Raw genomic sequence first — 22,554 nt, 5'->3', positions numbered from 1 at the left:
TTCTTGTGTTTGAGATGATATATGGGAATACAATTGTATCGCAGGGTCAATGAAATGCAAGGAAAGAGGAGAGAAAGTATGCAAAGAGTATTACTGGTTTGTGTCCTTATTCCTTATGTATTTAGTAGCATATACAATTGAAAAATATAAGACATCCTGAGTATAGAAAAATTATTGTGGTTTTGTAAGTTATTCTTTTGTGCATTGAAACTTATCATGTTTCCATGTGATATTATGATGGGTCAATATTAATAATGATCATTATTGCTATTTTTTAGCTAGACGCTTGCATTTTCTATTACAACAAGAGGGCCTTATTTGGCTTATGAGTATAATACTATAAATATTTTGAAATGATACTTCAACTTTATGTTTTTAGTAGAGTATTAATTGCATCAAGTGAGATTTCATGCTTTGCTCAAGTTTAAAATATAGGTATCCATTTTTTTGGTTCAACTGCATTAAAATTTCTTTTTTGTTTATAGAATGGGAAAGGAATAAGGAAATTATATTATTTTCAAAAAATGACCAATATAGACCTATTAGCATTAATGATTATGGCTCTATATGAAAGTTGGCACTCTTTCAAGATATACTTTGATTGTGCCTCCCAAAAATACTTTGTTTATAGACCTGTCAGCATTGTCTAGTATATAGACCAACAAAGTCATAAAAGTTGGTGCTCTCCCATGATGATGGACTTCTCCAAGAAGTGTGGCATGCTCCTAGAATGTCAGATCTGCACATAGAAAGTACCATTGCACTCATCTTGGCTCCAAGAGCTCTCTGCAACTGTCAGAATAGCTTTTCAATAAAATTGGCACTCTCCAAAAAAGTTGGAGCTTCCAAAGATGTTGCAATGAACTAGAAAAAGAGACATTACAAGTACAACACTTCTATGTTAACGATGACTGTTTGCATTATTTGCAAGCTTTATTAAAATTATTTGGTCCATTAGTTTTAATGCAACTGCCAGTTCAACTAATCATTAAAATATTGTAGTTATTCCTCAAAAAGTTCTCATTTCTTGTATGATAATGAGCTATATTTAGCATAAGCTAAATATGGACTTCTGGAAGGCGGCTCTAAAATTTTTGGTGAAGCTTTCATGGCAAATCCTTTGTTCTGATTATGACAGATACTTCAAAAACACTAAAAAAGTGTCATGTCCCCTCCCCTTGGCTGGCCTTGACATGATCTTCTTGGATCCTCTAAAAGTGTTTATAACAGTAAATTAATAAAATAAAATAAAATTGGAAATAAAAAAAAAAGATATAAAATAAAATGAAATAAAAAAAAATTAATATATATTAAATAATAGATAAAACTAAATTCAAATCTGGGTGCCATAAATGGGTCCCATGGGCTTTATGCCGTGGAAGGCTTATCTATCAATCTATTGTTCATTATGGGCATCAATCTGTTATTTCACAATTTTTCTATTTGAGTTCAAGCAATCATGCATTCAAGGACGAAACCCCTTGATTGCAGCGATTGAAGTCAGGATACAAACCCTTTCCTCTTGTGTGATTCCATTCCTCACTAGTTTGCAGAGTCAAATTATATTTGGTTTATTGTTTCCCATGTTGGTGTTGGAAGTTACTAACAATCCTTTGTATTCCAGGCTGCCAGTGCTCATCACCCTTTTTGCTATTGGTGCACCACTTTGAAAAGGATCAGTTGATCTCCATAGCAGACAACATTGCCTTGTTCATCCCTTGGCGGTCTGAGTGTCTAAGGCAGGGCTATCAGCAGCTAGCTCTAGTGATCTAATCCTATGTCAGCATTTACCATAGACTCTATCAATTTTCACACAGCCAGGTAAGAGAATACCTTAGATCTGAAGACCCGTTAAACCCTCAAACCAGCTGAATCGTCACCCCAAGGAAGTCCACTTGGTTATACACCTTACCTGTGCCAATCATTTACCAGATGGATTCACAGCAGCAAGTCACATGACCCCTCAACCACCATCCGCACATAGTTTAGATCATTAGTTTGGGGCCATCTGTTTCAAGTTGTGATGGGACCTAATCTAATTTTTAGTCAATTTTGGGCGTTTATATTAATTTGTAACACTGTGTAAGCACAATATCCAAATTGAGTTTGTTATAGCAGTGATACAAAAGGTACTCCTAAGATTTTGTTTTCTAATTATAATCATTGGTTTAACTTGCATGTTCCTATTATGTATTTTTCGTAGATCAGTAAATTGTTACAGCTGTAGCTGTCTGTGTTGTTTATTTTCTCTTTAATTTTCAGTTGGATACATGAATTAAAAATCAGAGGGGTAGAAATTAGTGATCTGATCTGAAATACCTTGTAAAATTTTCAAAATTTATGAATATTGGTGACAATCTGAAACTCTTTCAGGCATGGTCATCCACTCTTCAAGATCTTGCTGAACGTCATTAGTTTGACTGCCACATCAGCAGTTTGACCTTCCTAGCCATAAAAGGCAGCGTTTGGTTATTTGGTTATAACCTGAGCATACAGGCTCCATTTTTCGATTTTCGCATATCGTTAGAAACTTGGCTCTGATACCATGGTGAATTTTGCAACACAAACACTTGCAAGATCAAACGGCAAACAAGAACACCTTCCACAAATGAGAGCTGCACAAATGAATGCTATATTACTCAAAAGCTACAATGAGGTGCTTATAAAGAAAATACAGAGCTAAATTTAAGAGAACTAAAGTGCAAGCATGAGGAGCTAAATAAAGCTCAACTCTAGCTAAACTAGGTGCACAACTAAAATAAGCACTCCTAAGTGAACTTAAGCAAAGTAGCATTACTAGTTGTGAAAAAGAAAGTAATAGGTAAACATGTTCTAACATTTTGATATGATTATGTAGGTATTTGATGATAAGAATGTTAGACAACTCAGATAACTAGAGGACAACTGAGAGAGGGGGGGGCCGGGGGGGGGGTGAATCAGTTGTCAACAGATTATAGAACTTTAAGCATTAAAACCTTATTACCGGAATAGCAGATATAACAGTTAAGCACAAATATAAACCACAAAACAGTTACCAACCATCCACAAAAGATAACACCAAGATTTGTATGTGGAAAACTCGATAAAGGGAAAAACCATGGTGGGAAGCCTACGGACAATCAGATAATACTTCTGTAGTAAGTATGTGATTACAATAAGAGGGGCTTGCACATGCAGGAAGGCCAACATCCTAGAGCGCACTTCTCATCGCAAAAGGAGCCTCACTGACTACAAAATAAATCCAGACTACAATCCGGAAGAAGAATGAACTGCAAGAATAGCATCTCCTATGCCTGAGTACAGTTCCAGTTAAGCTCGATACCAGAGGTCTTAAACCTCTTTCACCAACCCAATTCGATCACTTATGATCGACCAAAAAACCTCTACATATGATTATAACTTTATTCGCACACAGATAATCCCATAACCATAATCCATTAATCCCATGAATATGCCCATTAATCCCCATGATCTACAAAGAGATCTTACATCACATTTATACCAACCCGGGACCTAAACAATTAGGTCGGCCACCTAAAAGATAATACAATAAATTCATAACTTAAACCAACAATCTAATGATCAATCAAGTCGGCTTGAGACCGAAACAACATAATCCAATCAATAAACCCAACTGGTAACGCATCGGGATCATCCACTAACACGTTACATAAACCGGTCCATAACCTAGCTGAATAAGATAGCATTAGGTCCGGACCCAAAATCCAACACCACCGATCAATAGGAACACGAACAAGATAACCAACAACATACCGAAAGCTATCTAGAAGCCGTGCCAACACCACTTATCATGTGCATCAAAAGGTCTTCAACAAAGCTCTGTCGACAGAACCCTTACCAGTGACCAAAAGGCTTACTAGAACAAATTTTAGCTCCTGAGTCATCAAATCCCGAACCAACTGATCAAGATACCTATCTGAATAGCATGAATGACAGATCTAAACCAAATCCACAAGCCAAAGCATACCGGATCAATATCATAAACCAACCACTCTACCGGAAGCGGGTAAACAATCAAAACAGCCGGTGTTGCCATCAATGACAAAACATCAATGCAACACAATCAATTCCTCTAATTGCCAACAATCTCCCCCTTTGGTATTGATGGCAATACCGGATGTGAAAAACATCCAAGTGCCAAGAAATGCCAAACAAGTCTCCCCCAAAGGAAGACAGTCAACAATCTTCCAAAAGATGATATAACAATGAAGTTAACAAACTCCCCCTATGAATGATATCTCCATTGAAGCTCTGATCTCTCCCCTTGACTGATGTTCTGTTAAGCTCTATTTTTCACATATATCTCTCCCCCTTTGAAATCAATGCCAAAATTCTGAGATGAACATCAAAGAAAAATCATAAATGCACGGAACCACACAACTGACTACTCCCCTGTAATGTCCCCTTCTCATTGATGTTCTTTCAGTGGTCCATTAGCCTATTCCTGAGACCCGTAGGCTAGGTGGAATGAGTAATCAGGGTCTAGCATCGATGAAACGAGGACTTACTATTTTTAGTAAGTCAGGGGATGACCATTCTGGTGCCACTGTCCTACTGAGCACTCCTTGCTTTGCCTCTGGACGCGATGATCATATTTTTCTGAGCATTAATTCTTGACTTACTATTTTTAGTAAGTGGTTGGGTGGCACATTTCTATTTTTGGCAGTAGACAGGGGTCTGAATTCTGCAGCAGTCTGTGGTCGTCTGGGCTCAGTTTCATCCTGGTGGTGATAATAATCAGTGCGGGAGACAATTGCAACATAATTAAATATTATTTCCTTATCCTAAGGTTAATATTTAATTAATCTATTTTTTGGCTACTGGTTTATTAAATTGGGATTAATGTCTATTTAATCCTAAGTTTGGCGAAATTCAGTTGTTTTATGGAATGAGAAATATTTTTAAAAGGGATATTATTTCACTTTACATCGCCATTATGTGCCTAAGTGTCCAACGTGGGTCCTCCCCCTTCTTGGGCGTGAGTTTTGACTTAGGAGAATGGGCGCTACACTTGGGTCCACATGTATGTGGAAATGAAATTCAAATGCAAGCGTGGAATTTGGAGGGATGTCATTTGAATTTGATGAATGAAGTTATAAATATGAGGCTTGGGTTCTGTTGTGACCATTTCACACATCGCCCCATTTAAATGGGGACCCCCTCTTTTTGCTCGTTGTTGCTCGCCTTTCGCTCTGCCTTTTAGGGTTTTGGTAGTTTGTCGGTTGTCTGGATTTAGGGTCAAGCCTTAGGGTTTTTGTTTTGTCGTTTTCAGGCCAAAGTCCAGTCAGTCTTGAGAACTTTTTGGAGCTTCCTTTCGTAGGATGCAATTTTGAATAAAGTGAATTCACTAGAGGCTAAGTGAGTTGGTCTATTTTCAATTGGAATTTTGAATGAAGAGTCTAAATTTGTCTAAGTATGAATGATGAAATTGCGAATTTTGTCCAATTGAGTGATTTTGACCAAATTTTGAAAATTTTGATATTTGATCCTGGGCATTGGAAAGGTCTTGTTTTTGCCTTGTGAAGTGATCAAAATCCCGAAATCATGATATTTTGGCCTGTAGGAGCAAAATCGCTCCTGTCCCTCAGTGAAGGACCGGAGCTCGTTTTCAAAAATCTTACTATCCCTGCAGGATCAAGATGATTTTTCGAATGGAAGTGGTAAAGGGAGGCGTGATCTTTCCGTTGAATATAATTTGAAGAATTTCATGAGCACGGAAATGCCCCAGGAGTCAAAATCGCTCCTGTCCCTCAGTGGAGGACCGGAGCTCAAAACCAAACATTGCCTTATCCTTGCAGGATTTAAACAACTTGACGATTAAAGGAGATCAAAGGAGATATGTTTTATCAATTGAATATAATTTGAAGTGCCTTCGTGAAGGGAAATGGACCAAAATGCCAAAATCGCTCCTGTCCCTCAGTCAGGGACCAGGGCGAAATTCAGTGTAGCTCCCGTCCCTCTCCCAGGGACCAGAGCGAAATTCCTCATGAGGCATGTTTCGGGCAAAAAGCAAGCAAGTTTTGGGTTTGAGACTCGAAGAGGAAAGAGAGACCTGGAAAGAGAGAATCTTCCAAGAAGAAACAAGAGGCTAGCCGAGATCGTTCATCCGGTACATCTTCTCGACAAGAGAAAAGGACACTTGAAGTGGAAGAGTCTATGGAGTCGATGGTTCAGAATGATAAAGAAGGACAGGTACCTCAAGGGTCACCAAGTGGATCTCTCCAAGATTATGAGTTACATGAAGACAAGAATAATGACGAAGTAACATCTCCTCACAGAGAAGAAGAATATTGCATAAGGAAATACAGGTCAAAGAGACAAGATCAGCCATCCCAGATTGGTTGAAGGAAAGATTAACGAGGGTGATTGTGATCGAGGACGAAGACAATGTGATTGATTTAGAGAGCCTTGTTGGACATTCCCAGGAAGTGACAGAGAAGAGAAAGGCTACCAAGATGTCCAAGATGATTAGAGATGAGACTGGATCCAGAAAATTACAGATAGCTACACCGGCAGTAGACAAGTACGAAGGTGAGATCCTAGCAGAGGAATATGATGTAGAGACATTTGAGCTAGGTCCATCCACAGCTGAGCAGACACTAGATGATGCCACAGATTCCTTTGAGGCATTGAAGGACAAGCTTAGAGAAGAAATGGAGAAGAGTAGAAAGCTTGAGAGGGAGGTCGGTGCATGGAGAACATATTTCAGCCATCTCAATCAGCCTTTGGGACGTCAGGATCCAGCAAGATCACCTATACAGGCACTTCCCCTTCAATCAATTGGTGAGGCAGAGAGATTCAGGAGTATGGTCCAGCGTATGAGTACTTGGATGGATAAATCTCATACAGTTGCCGTAGAATTTGCAACAAGGATGATGAAGACCATTCACCGAGCTATTCAGGTTCTTGAGATCATCCATAACTTGATGATAACAGTGGCCGCTTTTGCTCATACCAAGGATGTTATCATTCCTGTCTTGAAAGTAATTAGACAAACATCGAGGAAGGTCTTAGCGCAGGAAAAGATTATGGATGGAGGACCTCACAGTTTACTTCAGTGGTCAACCTTACTCCAGATGAAGGAAGTTCTCTTTGAGGACATCAGTACTAGGTGCAGTCATGTTGAGGAGGTGATCAACCCAATCCAGGACAGAGTATTTGAGGTACTTCGTACCATTCTTGGCAGGAGGATCGAAGTTGAGACAGATGTGGATTTGCAGGAATTGGAGGATAGGATTAAGGTCATCTTTTGCAAGGACGCCAATATCACAGATGAGCAACAGGACCAGATGTTTGCCACCATGCTCCTGATTGAAAAGACTAAGGAACTTGAACTTACATGGGACGCAGCTCTTCTAGATGCATTTGATCAGGTCATCCACTTGGAAGAAAGAATGAAGAATCTTCCCGAGATTCCAATTGCTGAGATCGAGGGAATCGTATCAAGATTCATTGCATATGCTAAAAAGGAGCATTGGAAAGGGAATAAGATTCTAGATGAGAGGTTGTTATAGATGACATGGCACCTTAATTGTCATTGGTCTATGTCTCCTAGATTTTCGTGCCAAATTTAATAATTGGCTATGCATTTAATGTTGTGCAATAAAAGGGGAACTTTTGTAATAAAACCCTAATTAGGGTTTAGGTGTCATGATCTTGACCATTGATCTACTTTTGATCTGGACCATTCATTGTAATTGAGGATGCTATTTATGCCCTCATTTCATTTTCATTTTGTCAATAGGAGATAGCTAGAAAATCAGTAGTAGAGAGAGATTAGAGTTTAGAAGCAATTTACTTTTGTAGCAAGATTGAGTTTTGAAGAAACAATTCAAACAATTGTTGTACATGATGGCTTTGAGATCAATGAAATATTGAAGTTATGGTGTTTTGTTGCAATTCTCTTAGTTATCTTCATGGTTGTTCAATTTTCTTGAATCATTTCTCGATCAAAGTAGTGTGTTAATTCGAAGGGCAAAGTGTTGGACTTGATCTTTGGTAGGATTCGCTTTCCAAACCACTAGCTTCTTGCTGATTGTAGGAACGCCTTGCGTGGTCGACTGGAGAATACTCGAATCACTTAACCTTCAATCGTTATTGTATCTTGGATATGTACCTTCGTGGTAGTGTCTTTGATCTTTGATGTATTGAAAAAATCATTTGTTACCTTAGAAGATCGCATCAATTTCAATTGAGTTGTTATTTTATGGCAAAATTGAAGTTGGTTGAATCTTGCCAAGTCTTGTCCACATGAAGTCATTCTTAGGGTTAGACTAAATTAGACCTCTTGCAAAACCCTATCCTTTTGTTATTTTTTGAAGTTTGTTTAGTTCAACAAAATCTTCGGCAACGTAAGGCCCCTTGATGACACAACAAATCACAACGACCACTGGTGCTTATCCACACGTAGAGACCCTACCAAAAAGAACATTGGAGTCATCCTAACTGATCCTTCTTGCGAAATCTTCAGCAGTTAGCGACTTTATTCAAGAGAGGATAAGATGCCTTTGGGTATTTTATTTTGTGTATGATTGTGTACAAAATACACGTCAACAGGTTCCCATTTGCATCATCTTGAAAATCTGTAATGTTATGTTGCCGGATTGGCGACAAAACTTGAGGCTTCGGAGTGCGTCTCCCTAGTGCTACCCGGTTTCGTACTTGAAATACAGTACCTAGCTGTGCCTTGTATTCCTCTACCATTTTCAGAGCTTTGCCATTGACATCTTGGTGTTGCAACGATTTTGTACTTGCTGGTTTTGCCTGTGGCTGAAGCATATTTTTGCTCACATCTCTCTGCTGGAGCGTCTGACAGTTATGGGTATCAATCCTATTTTCCTTCCTAGCACTGGCGAATAAGTTTATAAGTTTTTAACACGTTTGTTTGAGTTTTGAATTAATTATGCAAAATCGAAATTCCTAGTCTAGGCGTGGGTTTTCTGCCTTGCATTGGGATGCGTGCAAAATAAATAAGGGTCTTTTTGGGGTGTTGTTTTGATTGGTTAGCATTGCATATGTTGTACGGTGGGTTTGGGACTGGTTTGAGCTAAATCGGATGTAAAATGAGGGAGATATGAATATTTTGGCATTTATTTGGGCTGCTGGTCTGTGTTTCCAGCCTGCAGATTTGGTTGTAACAGAAATTTATATCTTACTATAGAAATCTGCATTACTCTCCTTCTATCATTTCTATTATTGTAAGGTTAGGTAGTAGTACTACTAACCAGTTCTCTCTTTGTAATTCTCATCCTGTTGAATAAGTGGAAGAGGCTGGCTTGCCGCCTGATATGCAATAATTTGTAATTTTCAGTCCTCCCGCTGAGTAAGTGGTCGAGTGATAAGTTCAATGTTTTTGGTCCTCCCACTGAAATATGCGGTAGAGTGATTGTTAATGTAATGTCCTCCCGCTGAAATACGCGGTAGAGTGATTGAACTTCTGTTTCTTGTAATCTTTCCCTTGGTCGGTTCACCGCCAAGAAGTTTAGTTTCTATGTTGCTGGATAAGCAAAAGGGGATGGCTTGCCGCCCATGCAATTGTAATTTTCAGTTTGTTTATTGATGCTGACGATCCCGGGAACACCGTATGCTCTCACCCTCCCAGTCTGGGCTCTCGGTGAACAAAAGGTGGAAGGGTTCCCTTTCAGTTGTTTTGCTTATTACTCTAACCTTAACGGGTTAATTGTTGTGTATGAATTGCTATTGGCTTGAAAAAACAAAAAAAAAAATTAGTGGGATACTACATCCCCCTGAGTAGTAGCACCAACACATCAATCCAGAATGAATAGTATCTCTGTAAGTGCATGTTGGACTAATGCCAATAAGCATCATTTAGGTTTCTACCAGAGGGGCAGAAACCCCCAATTTGTCTCTGAAGTACTCAAATGATTCCTTAGGCAAAGGTTTAGTGAAGATATCTGCAATCTGCTCTTTAGTGTTCACATAAACCAGTCTGACTTCATTTGCTTCCACCTTCTCCTTCAAAAAGTTATACTTGATAGATATGTGCTTTGTCTTAGAATGAAATATTGGATTCTTTGATATATCAATAGCAACAGAGTTATCACAGTGAATAACTACCGGTTCATTACAATCCACCCTTATATCCTTCAACATTTGCTTCATCCATAGAACTTGTGTACAGTTAGTAGCAGCAACAACATACTCAGCTTCAGTAGTATACAAAGATGTACATGACTGCTTCTTGCTGATCCAAGAAACAAGTTTCTTCCAAGAAAGAAAGCTCCACCGGATATGCTCTTCCGGTCATCAATATCTCCAGCCCAATCAGCATTTGTATATGCATATAGTGTAAAGTCATCATTTTTAGGATACCACAAACCAAATTCAGTTGTTCCTTGCAAATACCTGAAAATCCTTTTCACTGCACTCTCATGATTCTCTCTAGGATCACTTTGATATCTTGATACAATACAAACTGCATTCATTATATCCAGTCTAGTCAGAGTCAGATATAACAAACCTCCAATCATAGACTTGTACCTTGTAGGATTTACCGGAGCCGATGCATCTTTCTTAGTCAACTTCTCACTTGTAACCATAGGTGTACCAACCGGTTTAGAATTTTCCATACCAAATTTCTTCAACAACTTTCTAGCATACTTAGTTTGACAGATGAAAATACCTTTATCAGTTTGAGTAATCTGCAAACTTAAGAAAAATTTCATTTCCTCAATCATAGACATCTCAAATTCATTCTTCATATTTTCAGAGAATTCCATACATAACTTATCTTCACCTCCAAAAATGATATCATCAACAAAGACTTCAACGATCAATATGTCATCATCAGTGATCTTATAGTATAAATTATTGTCAGCATTACCTTTAGTGAAACCAAGCTTCAAGAGATATTTATCCAATCTTGCATACCAAGTTCTGGGGGCTTGTTTTAATCCATATAAAGCTTTCCTTAACCTGCAAACCATGTTTTTGTCATCTGAAAGTGAAAATCCATCAGGTTGTTCAATGTAAACTTCTTCTTCAAGATCTCCATTCAAAAATGCACACTTAACATCCATTTGATAAACCTTGTAGTTGAAAATCTATATTGTTGATCTTGCATGTTCAATCTTCATGTTTGCATATCACAATATTATATTATGATGAACAAAATATGAGCAAAAATGAAAACCCATATCAGATTTGAAGCAATATCCGAGTCTAGGATAATATAGTGGTATCAGAGCTTGTGATCTTGCCAGCCTGTTGGAGTTTCAGCGTTGCATGTTAATTTGGTGAATACCTAGATTAGTGCATGTCAATTTGGTGAACTTGCATGTCAGTTTAGTGAACTTGCATGTCAGTTTAGTGAACTGGCATGTTAGTTTTGGCGACTACCCAAATGATGCATGTCAGTTTGGTGACTGCCCAGATAGTTGCATGTTGATTTTGAGTGTTGCATGTTGCTTCTAATTAGTTGCATGTCAAAAATTATGGTTGCATGTTGCTTCTAATCAGTTGCATGTCAGTTTGAAATCAGTTGTTTCAATCACATACAACAAGTTTATAAAAGGTCACAACAATGGGTAGAATTATAGATGGAAGATTGCCACCTACTTTCCTTCCGAAATCAACATCACATACAATAGGTGTAAAAAAAGTTACCACAATGAATAAAGGCGGAACAAGTCCATCAAGGAAGGATAGAAGGGATAGTATAAGTCCACAAAGAAATGATCAACAAATGGACGAGCTTATGAATGGTATGAATGACTTCTTTCAAGCATTTCAAAAATATCAATCAGATATGTTATTATTGTTTGAGAAATTGCTTTTGGAGGAAGAAGCTAAGAAGATGGATAAGAGGCATAATGATGATGAACACATTGAAGTCACTAAAGATGAGCATATAGATCATTCCAATGCTGAGAATTCACTTGAAGAAGAGGCACATGAAACTTGTGGCAGCTATGGTAATGCTGCTGAAAGGGAGGAAGTTAATTCTGATTTGGTTATGCATAACAACAACGCTACATTAATTTTCCAAGAATTGTTACTTGAACATGCATCTACAAATGTGGATGTTGTGACAAATAAGGATGACAAAATAGTAGCCATGGGTACAAATTTAGATTTAAGCAATGTTGATTGAGACATTGTTAATACATATGAAGGTTTTGTGGATCAAAGACTTCTAGCACAACATGATTTGAATGATCAATCAACTGTTGCGGAAGAATATGTGAAAAAGAGTGTGGAAAAGAACATTATTTCAGATTGGAAAGACCTAATCAATCACAAAGAACTCAAGGAATCCACCTATGTTTCAGCATCACGCCATCATGACTCTTGGGTGGGGCATAACGCTTCAAAAGAGGAATTTGGTGAAGAAGAGGTCAAGAAGGTAGCTGATTTTGAGAGGTATGACTTTGAATGCAAATCAGAAAAACAATTCTCTAAGGCAGCCACACCCGTGGGGCAACTTTCACATGACGATGCAAATTTGCTACAACTTTAGGATCAATCTACAATGAGGTGCATAAGGAGCTCGTCGATGTAAGCTGCTTGAAAGGTATGACTGCCCTTAGTAAGTTTGATATTCCTTGTTTTGTACACATGATTACATTGGAGGAATACTTGTTAAGATCACATGAGGCATATTGTCTTAGAGAGCTGATTATGGAGACTAAGAGATTGCCTAATAGGAAGATCTTACAATTTGATAATGTTTGGTTTGTTTTGCATACTACACCATGGAGCTGGTTAGTATTGAAAAACAGATCAGCTTTAGCAGCTAGGAATTTATGTTATTGCAGCAGGTTACACGTCATAGACCAGCACTCATGGAGGAACAATCTTCCCTCATAAAAGATACAAGAAAGAGCAATGAAGACACCTTGGAAAGGTTCTCGTTTTTTGAATTGGGACAGCAATCTTGTGATGTCACATGCACAAATCCAAGAAGGATAGTGGTGACAAGAAGTGTAGCATGGTAGACATTCATGAGTGGATAGATAAATATGAGGTAAAGGTTGAAACCTCAATTTGCCAACAATCTGATTTTTTACTGGTGGTTGAAGAAGGGCATGAATCAATTTGTGATGTTGACAATTTCATTGAGGTGTATCTTGATTTTATTTGTGATATGTTTAGTCGATCAACCATTCATGCTTTGACTTTGGGTATTAATGGAGACAACTACGATACAACTATGGAATTGTCACCTATTTCATATGCTTATGCAGTTGTTTATTGGTTGGGTTGTGACATAATTTTCATGGATTCATGGTTGACACGTGGCTGTCCTACATGGTTGTACATTGCATTTTCAGATTTTTCTGGGTCTATATCAATTTTTGGGTTGGATTGGAGTTTATGGAGACACGTTCACTTTATAGGTAAGGTGTATGAGATGGGTTTCTTTCTCATGCATGGGTATGCAGACATCATTGCCTTCACTTTAGTTGCTGGTCTGATTTATAACAGCAGCCTTGAGGTGGAAAGTCTGACAGATCTTGAGAGGAGTTCTCAGTTTGTCACACACCTTGGGACAACAGCCTATGATAGCATATATGAAGGCAAACTTGGAAGATACAAAATAAAGGTGAGTCACATGTTGATGATCAGCCATCTCCCATATTTACATGGTTACATTAATCTTGTTGTTATGCAAGAACATGCGATAAGAATTGAAGAACCGCATTGCATACAAGGTTTGACATTATACCTTTGTTACATAACAATATCATTTCTTGATCACACTTGGAGAGTATATGTGGTAAATGAAGAAGACATCATGGAGCATGTAGAGGACAGTAGCACTTCACGTTCGAACCTTTGGGTTTTGAGTTACATCACAAGGATAGAGGGATGTTCTACATTTCTAAGCATGGAATTTTCAGCCATAGTTCATTGGGTTAGAGTTCTCACAATGGTGATAGATGGTTGTTTCACACTATTGATCACAAAGACTTCAAATTGGTTCTTTAGGACAACAAGTGGTTGGAGGATTTGGAAAGATTGGGATCATTCTTCCTTTGTTGGAGGTTGGTATAGTGATGAGATTCCATCATCGTTTGTCATTAGAGGTACTTGCGGCATCATTTTGAGTGGGATATCCAGCAGCATATGGTGGATTGAAATGATTGATTGTGCACTTGTAATGATAATTTCTCACATCCATGGGAACTCATTGAGATTTAGATGGACATTTGGAATTGGTGGCATGATAAGAGACATCTATTCCTGTACTTTTCGTTGGTGTGAGAGTGTGCTGATTTGGGATCTTGCCATTGGTATGTTTGGTGCACTACTTCTTTGGGATAATGATGAGTTGCTTCACAACTTTGGGCATAATGATGTTTATATCAGAGTGGTGCAGTGGAAGCTTAAAGGAGATACACATGGGAAGACATACCAAGGTCCTAGATTAATTTGGGATCTAGGTATTGGCTGGAATATTTGGGCCTAATGTAGAGTTGATACATGTGATTTCTTGAGGACAAGCAATCTTGGGGTGGGAGGAATGTAATGTCCCCTTTTCTTTGAGTGATAATTAATTAATTAAATGTTAAATAGTCCTATGTCCTATGGGACTATTTAAATTTAATTAATCAGCAGCTGGACATACTTTATTTTATAAAGTGACTTTATAATAATGTCAATGACAAATTATAAAGTAAAGTCACTTTTGAGGGGAAAGGTAAATTAAGAGAGAAATAAAATAAAGTATTACTTTCAAAAAGGAAAACTATTATAAAAGGAGGAAAAAGTGCAATGAGGATTCCTTCTTGAGTTGTTATTTTCAAAGAAACTTTTCCTTGAGAGCTTTAGCTTGCAGGTTCAGTAAATTCTAGGATGAAAACCCTAGAGGTTTTGGCTATTTGGACGGAAACCCAGATCAGCCCAGTTGGTGAATTCATCTTAGGATTCACTGTTGCACAACATTGATTAGTTTTCATGGAGATTCGATGATCTATCTTGTAGATTTTCAGAGGGTTTGTTATTTTATGTATGGAGGAATTCCGAGTATGTGTTACTTGATGGCATCAGCCATTATTTGATTTGTAACAGCAGCATGCGTGTGTAAATAGTAATACTTTTCTATATCAAAGAATACCATTGGCTTATTTAGATTCTCCATATTACATTGATTGATTTCCTTGAAAATCTGTATTGTTGATCTTGCATGTTCAATCTTCATGTTTGCATGTCACAATATTATATTATGATGAACAAAATATTAGCAAAAATGAAAACCCATATCAGATTTGAAGCAATATCCAAATCTGGGATTTTACAGAATTGTAATCCTTGGCTAACCATCTCTGGTCTTTACTATAATGATTGCATGTGTGAATAAAGATATATTTTATTGTCGTGTTTGGTATGCATTGTCATGTATGTTATTACGTCCTGAATTTAATTTATCAGATATAGCAGCAAACATTTTGGTGTCGTTGCCTTAAAAGAAATTAGGTCGGCCTTGAGTGATTCATGTCCATAGACCCCAATAAAGGTGAGAAGATGCCACAGGGTGGTCAAGACCAAGCGATTAGGTGTTTTGTCGACCCTCGGCCGAAGGGAGCACAGGGACTAGTTAGAGCTTGTAAGTACTTTGAGTGTTGGGACGTTGGAGGTGGACGTGTAGAGGATGTGCGCGTGGTCGAGAGTGCAAGGAAAGCTCCGAAACAGAGCAATCGGAATAGTTCACCCAGGTCCGACACACCTGGAGGCTGGAAGTACCCAGAGTGTTGTGGGTGCTAGAGGTAGATGTGTAGAGGATGCGTGCGTGGCCAAGAGTGTAGGGAAAACATCATAACGTATTGGTTGGAACAGTCCACCCAGGTCAGCACACAAGGGAGTAAGTAGGCGAGAAACCAATTCACAGGAACTTGCCCCTCGTTGAGGAATCAAGAATAGGGGGGCCTAAGCCGAAGACTCCAGAGAGGAGAGAGAAGAGAAATGAAGGTGACCAAGGTGCAGAAGACGCAGAAGGTGGACGCATAGAGAGCTCGTGCATGGTTGAGAGTGCAAGAGAGGCACAAGAATGTGGGGAGCAAGATGGTCCAATTTGGTCGAACACACACAGTAGCTTCCAAGCGAGGACAATGTTGCATAACCAGAATAACCCAGAGAGGCAAAAACTCCCAAATTTTAGAGGAGATGGATCGGAGGATTCTGTGCGGCATTGTAAGACATGTATAACAATATGGGAGGTGAGTGGCCAAGATGACCATGATTATTGGATGAAGGCATTTCCCGCCACCCTTCGGGGAATTGCCATTGACTAGTACACAAATCTAGATGCTAAGGACAAGGCCAGGTGGAGTAAACTAAAGAAGGTATTCGAGGAGGAGTTCAAACTCCTGAGGGATGACAACGAGATTGTAGCCAAAATCTATAATACCAAGCAAGGTAAAAGTGAGAGTGCACATGCTTACAATTGTAGGCTCAAAGAATTGTTAAACAAGATGAACACCAACCGACTGATGGACTGAAGAAGTTGTTCCTCTATCCTCAGATGTCGATGCTTACAATTAGGCGATGGACATCGAGAGTGAAAACAAAATATCCTCTCGAGGGAGAAGGAAGACTGATGATGATGAGAGCACTGAAGGTAGTAGTGATGAAGAATCCAAAACCGTACAGGCCCTTTGATGGGATATGTTGAGAATGATGAAAGAATTGAAGGCCGAAAAAAGAACCAATAAAGAATGTAATGAACTTTGGTGCACTTAGTGCAAAATTGAGGGGCACACGAAAGGTAATTGTCCTAAAAATATGTTTTGTGAGATTTGCTAGGTGATGCGTCATTCAATAAAGCAGTGTCCATGTAATTTGAAGGCTAGAAGTACACAAGTACTCTTCACATAGGGAGAGTCCAGTCCATGGAAACCACAAAATTAATGACCAGGTGACAATGGCAATCAATGAGGGCGAAATCAAATACAGTACGACTCCAAAGGATGTCCTATCATACAGTGCCGACAATATAGTGAATGGGGACACTTTGTGAGAGACTGTCAGAATAAGAAAGACAACATACAATTATTGTGCAAATGGTGTGGATTGGGGAATCATGAAAACACCAACTGGCCAAAGCAAAAGGGTATTAATATGTTGGATGTGGCAAAACAAGATGAGGCAGTTCTGGCAATCACGAGGGCATAAATGAAGAAGGTGATGTATTCAGACTCTTGTACGGAGAAGGAATGACTCCGAGAAGCTAGAGTCGAAGTAGAACAAGTGCTGGCGAAGGAACGAGTAACCTCCAATGGAACTACAAGTACGTCATTTCGGGAGTCAAAGAAGAACATAGTTCAGAAGGTGCTATAGACAACCATACCCACCAAGGTGGTAGACCTTCAAACTATTCCACAATTGGGAGTGGCAATTACTAACACGGTCAGTGACAATACAGTTATCCAAAAACAATGCGAACCACAAGAGGAACTAACAAGAAAACCGCCACGTGAAGGGAATGAGGTCAGTGATCCAATGTTGTTGACGATGAGCATCGAGAGGAAGCCGTTGGTCGTCGAGATGGAAATAATGGGGAACAAGTTGACAAACACCATCATTGATGGAGGCTCAGGAGTAAACATACTGCTAGAAGACACTTGGAAATGTCTGGGGAAGTTGATGCTCTGGCCGCCGACCTTCCATTTGGTAGGTGCCAACCAACACGGCATCGAGCCGTTGGGAATATTGATGGCACAAAAAGTAATGATTGGGACACAACAATTTTCCTTGGACTTCGTAGTCATCCTTTTGTCGAAGAAGGCGTATGATGCACTCCTTGGGAGGGGATGGCTGATTACAACTAAGCAGAACACACTCTCGATTGAGAGTGATGGGAGGGAGTACGTCATCGACTTGAGGAACTAGGCAGTGAGTAAAGAATTGGCATCCTTCGACTTAGAGTCCCAAGGTGGAGAGTTTGGCATGGACGAAGGGAGGAAAGGCATGGAACCCAATGATGAAGGGGTGCTCGAATTAGAAGATTGCTTTGAAGATGAGACGAGTTCCCTAATAAACTGCTCCACTGGCAAATGGAGGACTATGAGGTATTTTCGCCAATGTGTAATTTCCTTGAAGCTACAACCCTCGGTGAAGAGCGACCGATGAAAGTGTGTAAAGTTATGGACAATACATTTGATAGTATGAAGAGGGAAAATGAAAAGTAAAAGCAATATAATGGAGTCAATAAAAATTAAAAAATTTACATGGAGGGCACGACAACATTTTGTGGGTAACACTGTAAGAGTTTGGCGATGGCATCCCTCGACCCTCATGCCATACGGCAAGGATTTTGAAACAAGACCATACACCACAAACAATCTTCCCAGTCGGTATGGAGAAAGGGATACTTGGCCGTATGAGGGCAATCTGTACGGAGAGAGGGATACTTGGCCGTATGAGAGCATTAAACCATAGGAGGAAAAGATTGGTAAGTCGTATGTGAGCAAGGCAATAGAGCCGTATAGAAGGAAGGACCACACGTTGTACAAGGGAGTGGAAATAAGTAAGCTGTACGGAGGAGATAAAGTACCATCCAAGCTCGGCAAGTCATATGCAAGGGAGCTGTACAAGGGAAGAACACCATACATAAGGAGTATACCGTACGAGAAGAGACTGTACGTAGGGAGAAGCAACCAGCCAAACGTGAGAACAAGTAATCTGTACGACAAACAGAAGGCGTACAGTCCTTATAGAGGTGAAAAAGGTCTAAAAACACACTGTATGTGGGAGAGGGTGAGGTGCCAGGTAAGCCATACGTGAAGAAGAGAAGACCGTAGCCATACGTGAAGAAGAGAAGACCGTACGTGAGTACACCGTATGAGCAAGTGGGGAGGAGGTCGTATAAAGAGAACATAAACAAGCCATACAAAAGGAAAACCTGCACGCCATACAAAAGGCGAGACAATAAGCCGTATGGACATGAAAAATTGTATGTGGAACTAGCTCACATACCATACGGATAGGAGAAGAGGATACATGGGTTGAGGCCGTACATGGAGCCACATGTGATAGTAGGGAAGCCAAGTCTATACAGGCTTGAGGAGAATCCATACGATACAGAGGAGCTATACTTGAATTCAAAGACACTGTATAGAAACACTAAACCGTACGTAGAAAACTAGTCAAGCTTGTACACGAGGAATGAGTCAAGGCCGCAAGTGAGTAAAAGTTGCCAGTCTTACGTGGAAATGCCACTTGGGTCGTGGTCTAACACTATAAAATCTCTATTTTCTGACTTCATTAGTATTTCTTCTGGTGTCTTTGAAACTCAAAAAAATGATGTGCACTATGGAGTTTCGTGTGGTTCTCAAGGTCTTAATTTGGGTTTGGCACCCCTCAACCCTGCCCTGTATTGTGACAGGAAGCATGCCTTGGGCGCTACCTTAGGACCCCGCGAGGGGCGCTACCCCTCAACCCCGTTGGGGGCGCTGCCCCCAGACTCCCATTTGATTTGGTGAATACACCACAAGTTGGGGTTGTCTAGTCCAAGTCATTATTTGTCATTAGTCTTCCCAAATATTACTTGATGTTAACTTGTCATCTGGAAGACGACTTTTTCTTTCAGGGGGGATGATGTAGTTGGCATAAACTGCTTATTGTTATGTTTGATAATATTGGTTATCCAACAATGTATTAATTGTTTGTATTAAGTGGGTTGTCACTTTTGGGTAGTTAATGTGTCGCTTGGTTGATGGTTGTGTTCCTCTCGGCAACCGTCGGGTCCTTTAAATATGTTGTGTACTGCAAAGGAAGGTAGTACGGTATAGTCGGGTGAATTGTAATCCTTGGTTGACCATCTCTAGTCTTCTTCTCTGTAATAATTGCATGTGCAAATAAATATATATTTTACTGCTGTGTCTGGTATGCATTGTCATGTTTATTATTATGTGATATATTTAATTTATTAGATATAGCAGCAAACAATTATAATAATTCAACTTTCACCCTAAATGACCTTTTCGAAAGATTAATAACATTTCAATGTGCAAAAAGGCCCCCCATGTTCTAGGCATCCACTTTTGAGCTCATTTTATCTCCTTTAAAACAAAGTATTACATTGAAGCTACCACTTTGATATTATAACATTAGATAACAAGTAAATAATTAACTTACTTTACTTGATTTGCAAAAAGCACTAAAATATCATTAGAATCAAAATTTGATCATGCCAATATGCTTTTGAAGATTTGGGATTATGATCGGAGCCAATCGAGTGACTTACTAATAATAGATTACTTCTCCAAGAAGTTTGGAGAACTTCCATATGTTAGAAATCACTTCTAAAAATGTCATGATGATCCACACTACCAACTAAGCTCATTACTAACAATATCTCTGTAGGACACATCCTGAGCACTCCAAGAACTTTGGAGTTCTCTTTAACACAAGTAGCTTATGGGACAACTCAGAAACTGGGCTAATTGTCTTTAAATCAATTTTTCTTAAAGTGGGAAGATTACATGTGAATAAAAAATGTCAAAATTCATCATACCCGAATCTCGGACCCTAGCCATACTCCTGCTTGCATGGGCTTGTATCGAGACTCGAAATGGATCATACCCGAATCAATAAGGTTACATGATCAACTAGTAACATAGGTTTACACATAGATCGCATACGTGGACTCAGAGAGTACTTAACAAGCCCAATTTTTTTGACTTGGCAAAAATTCAACAAAAAATTGGAAACTTAAAAAGTACTAGAATTTCTTATAAAAATGCTTTTTTTTTTGCAAAATTCAATTACAAAATGTATCAAACGAGTCTAAAAACCATGAGGAAATGTTTTTTAATCAAAATTGATTGTTTAGTACATATGGATTGCAAAATGACATCATCATACGAAGTTGGATAGTGGAATTGGATACAATAGCTGACTAATAACTATTATGAATTTATGATGATTGTATTTGAAAATCATCATCATAAATTTCATATCTAGGCAACTTAGACATTACAAGTTTTTACATCTTCCTCCTGCCCACCCTAGAGAAATAATGGGAGGTAGAGGGTTGTTGGCATTGTATTGTCATTGATGTCAATCGGTGTGCAAGATATTGTTACCGGCATTGGAGATTGTTGGCATGTTGATGTCAATCGGTATGGGATGTCAACTGGTAAGTCCGTCAACCGGTAAGCAAGCAAACCCAGTAAGTGTAGTTCGATATACAATAACCTAACCGACAGAATAGTGAAGCGCATGATATGAAGGTTAACCGGTTAGTGTATATCGGTAGCATGTTTGGTCGGTGACCAAAGTTGAACCGACACAATCAAGTGAGCTGGATGCTGATAGAGATCTCAGGTGGACTCTAGGTGGTGAACGTGTAGTGGTAGGTGAAAGGTGCATCGATGAGGTAGTTGCCGACTAAGTCTGTATTAATGTCGACTGCGAAAATCACGGATCGGTTGCAGAGGATTGCGGCTCAAAGCAGATCGAAGGGTAGAGATTTTATTTTGACATCATGATTGAAACAAGATATCTAATCGTCTTGCTAATCTGGAGAAGGAAACTGCTAAATCATTTATTGATTGACAAAATCAAGATTGATGAACAGAGTCCAGAGTGCAATTCCTTGCCATTCTACGAGGGGTAGCCATCGATTGGTACTTCGATGCTGATAAAACAAAGCTGGCAACTTGGGATGAATTACATAAAGCCTTCGAAATAGAGTTTCAACTTCTCAAAGACGACAATGAAATCGTGGCGGAAATCCAGAGTACCAAGCAAGGGAAAAGCGAGACCATTCGAGCATATAGTCGGCGCCTGAAGGAATTGCTGGGAAAAATGGACAACCAGCCCGGTGATGGATTAAAGGAAAGGTGGTTTGTGGAGGGGTTGAAATCGTCCCTTAGGAGGAAAATAAGAATTGTACCACCCACCTCCTACGAAGATGCCTATAACTGGGCAATGGACCTGGAAAGTGAAGGCAAGACATCCAAGAAGAAGAAAGACAAATCCTTTGGGGAGGAGGACTCCTCCGAGGGTAGTAGCAGCGACGAGGGGTCGAGCAAGAAGGTGCAAGCCCTTCAGAAGTATATGCATCGCATGATGAAGGAATTCAAAAGTATTAAGGGAAGCACCAACAAAAACGAGGAAGTGTGGTGCGTGGAGTGTAAGGAGGAAGGTCATACAAAAGGCTCCTGTCCTAAAAAGGCCTTCGGTGACATTTGCCAAGTATTGGGACACTTCACCAAAGAATGCCCCTACAACATGAAGACACGAGGGAATCAAGTGCTCTTCACCCAGGAGCAGCCGTCACCCTCCGCTACAGCGGGCACATTCCAGCCTCAAGCCAACACCACGACATCATCTGGCGGTTACAGAGGTAACTGAAGGGGAGGAAGAGGCAACAATAATAATAACAATAACCGGAGTCAATTGTAGTATGATGCCAAAGGATGACCGATGATTCAGTGTCGGGCCTGCAACCAGTGGGGACACTTTGCGCAGGATTGCCAAAAAGAGGAAACACCACAGAACTTGTGCAGATGCTGTGGTCCTGGAGACCACGACGACACAAATTGCCCCAAGCTAGGGGTTAATCTT

General features: G+C 39.5%; 1 protein-coding gene across 3 annotated transcripts in view; it reads left to right on the top strand.

Moving 5' to 3' along the window:
• The window catches only part of LOC131038538 (uncharacterized), a 158,469-nt gene that overhangs the window by 51,605 nt on the left and 84,310 nt on the right, over positions 1–22,554 (top strand). For all 3 annotated transcript variants that reach the window (XM_057970998.2, XM_057970997.2, XM_057971000.2), the window contains exon 9: positions 45–96. In XM_057970998.2, the coding sequence (XP_057826981.2) occupies positions 45–96 (52 nt within the window). The remainder of the gene's footprint in view (positions 1–44; positions 97–22,554) is intronic.

This window comes from Cryptomeria japonica, chromosome 10 (assembly GCF_030272615.1).
Source record: "Cryptomeria japonica chromosome 10, Sugi_1.0, whole genome shotgun sequence".
Classification (NCBI taxonomy): Eukaryota; Viridiplantae; Streptophyta; class Pinopsida; order Cupressales; family Cupressaceae; genus Cryptomeria; species Cryptomeria japonica.
This window is presented reverse-complemented; position numbering and strand designations above follow the sequence as displayed.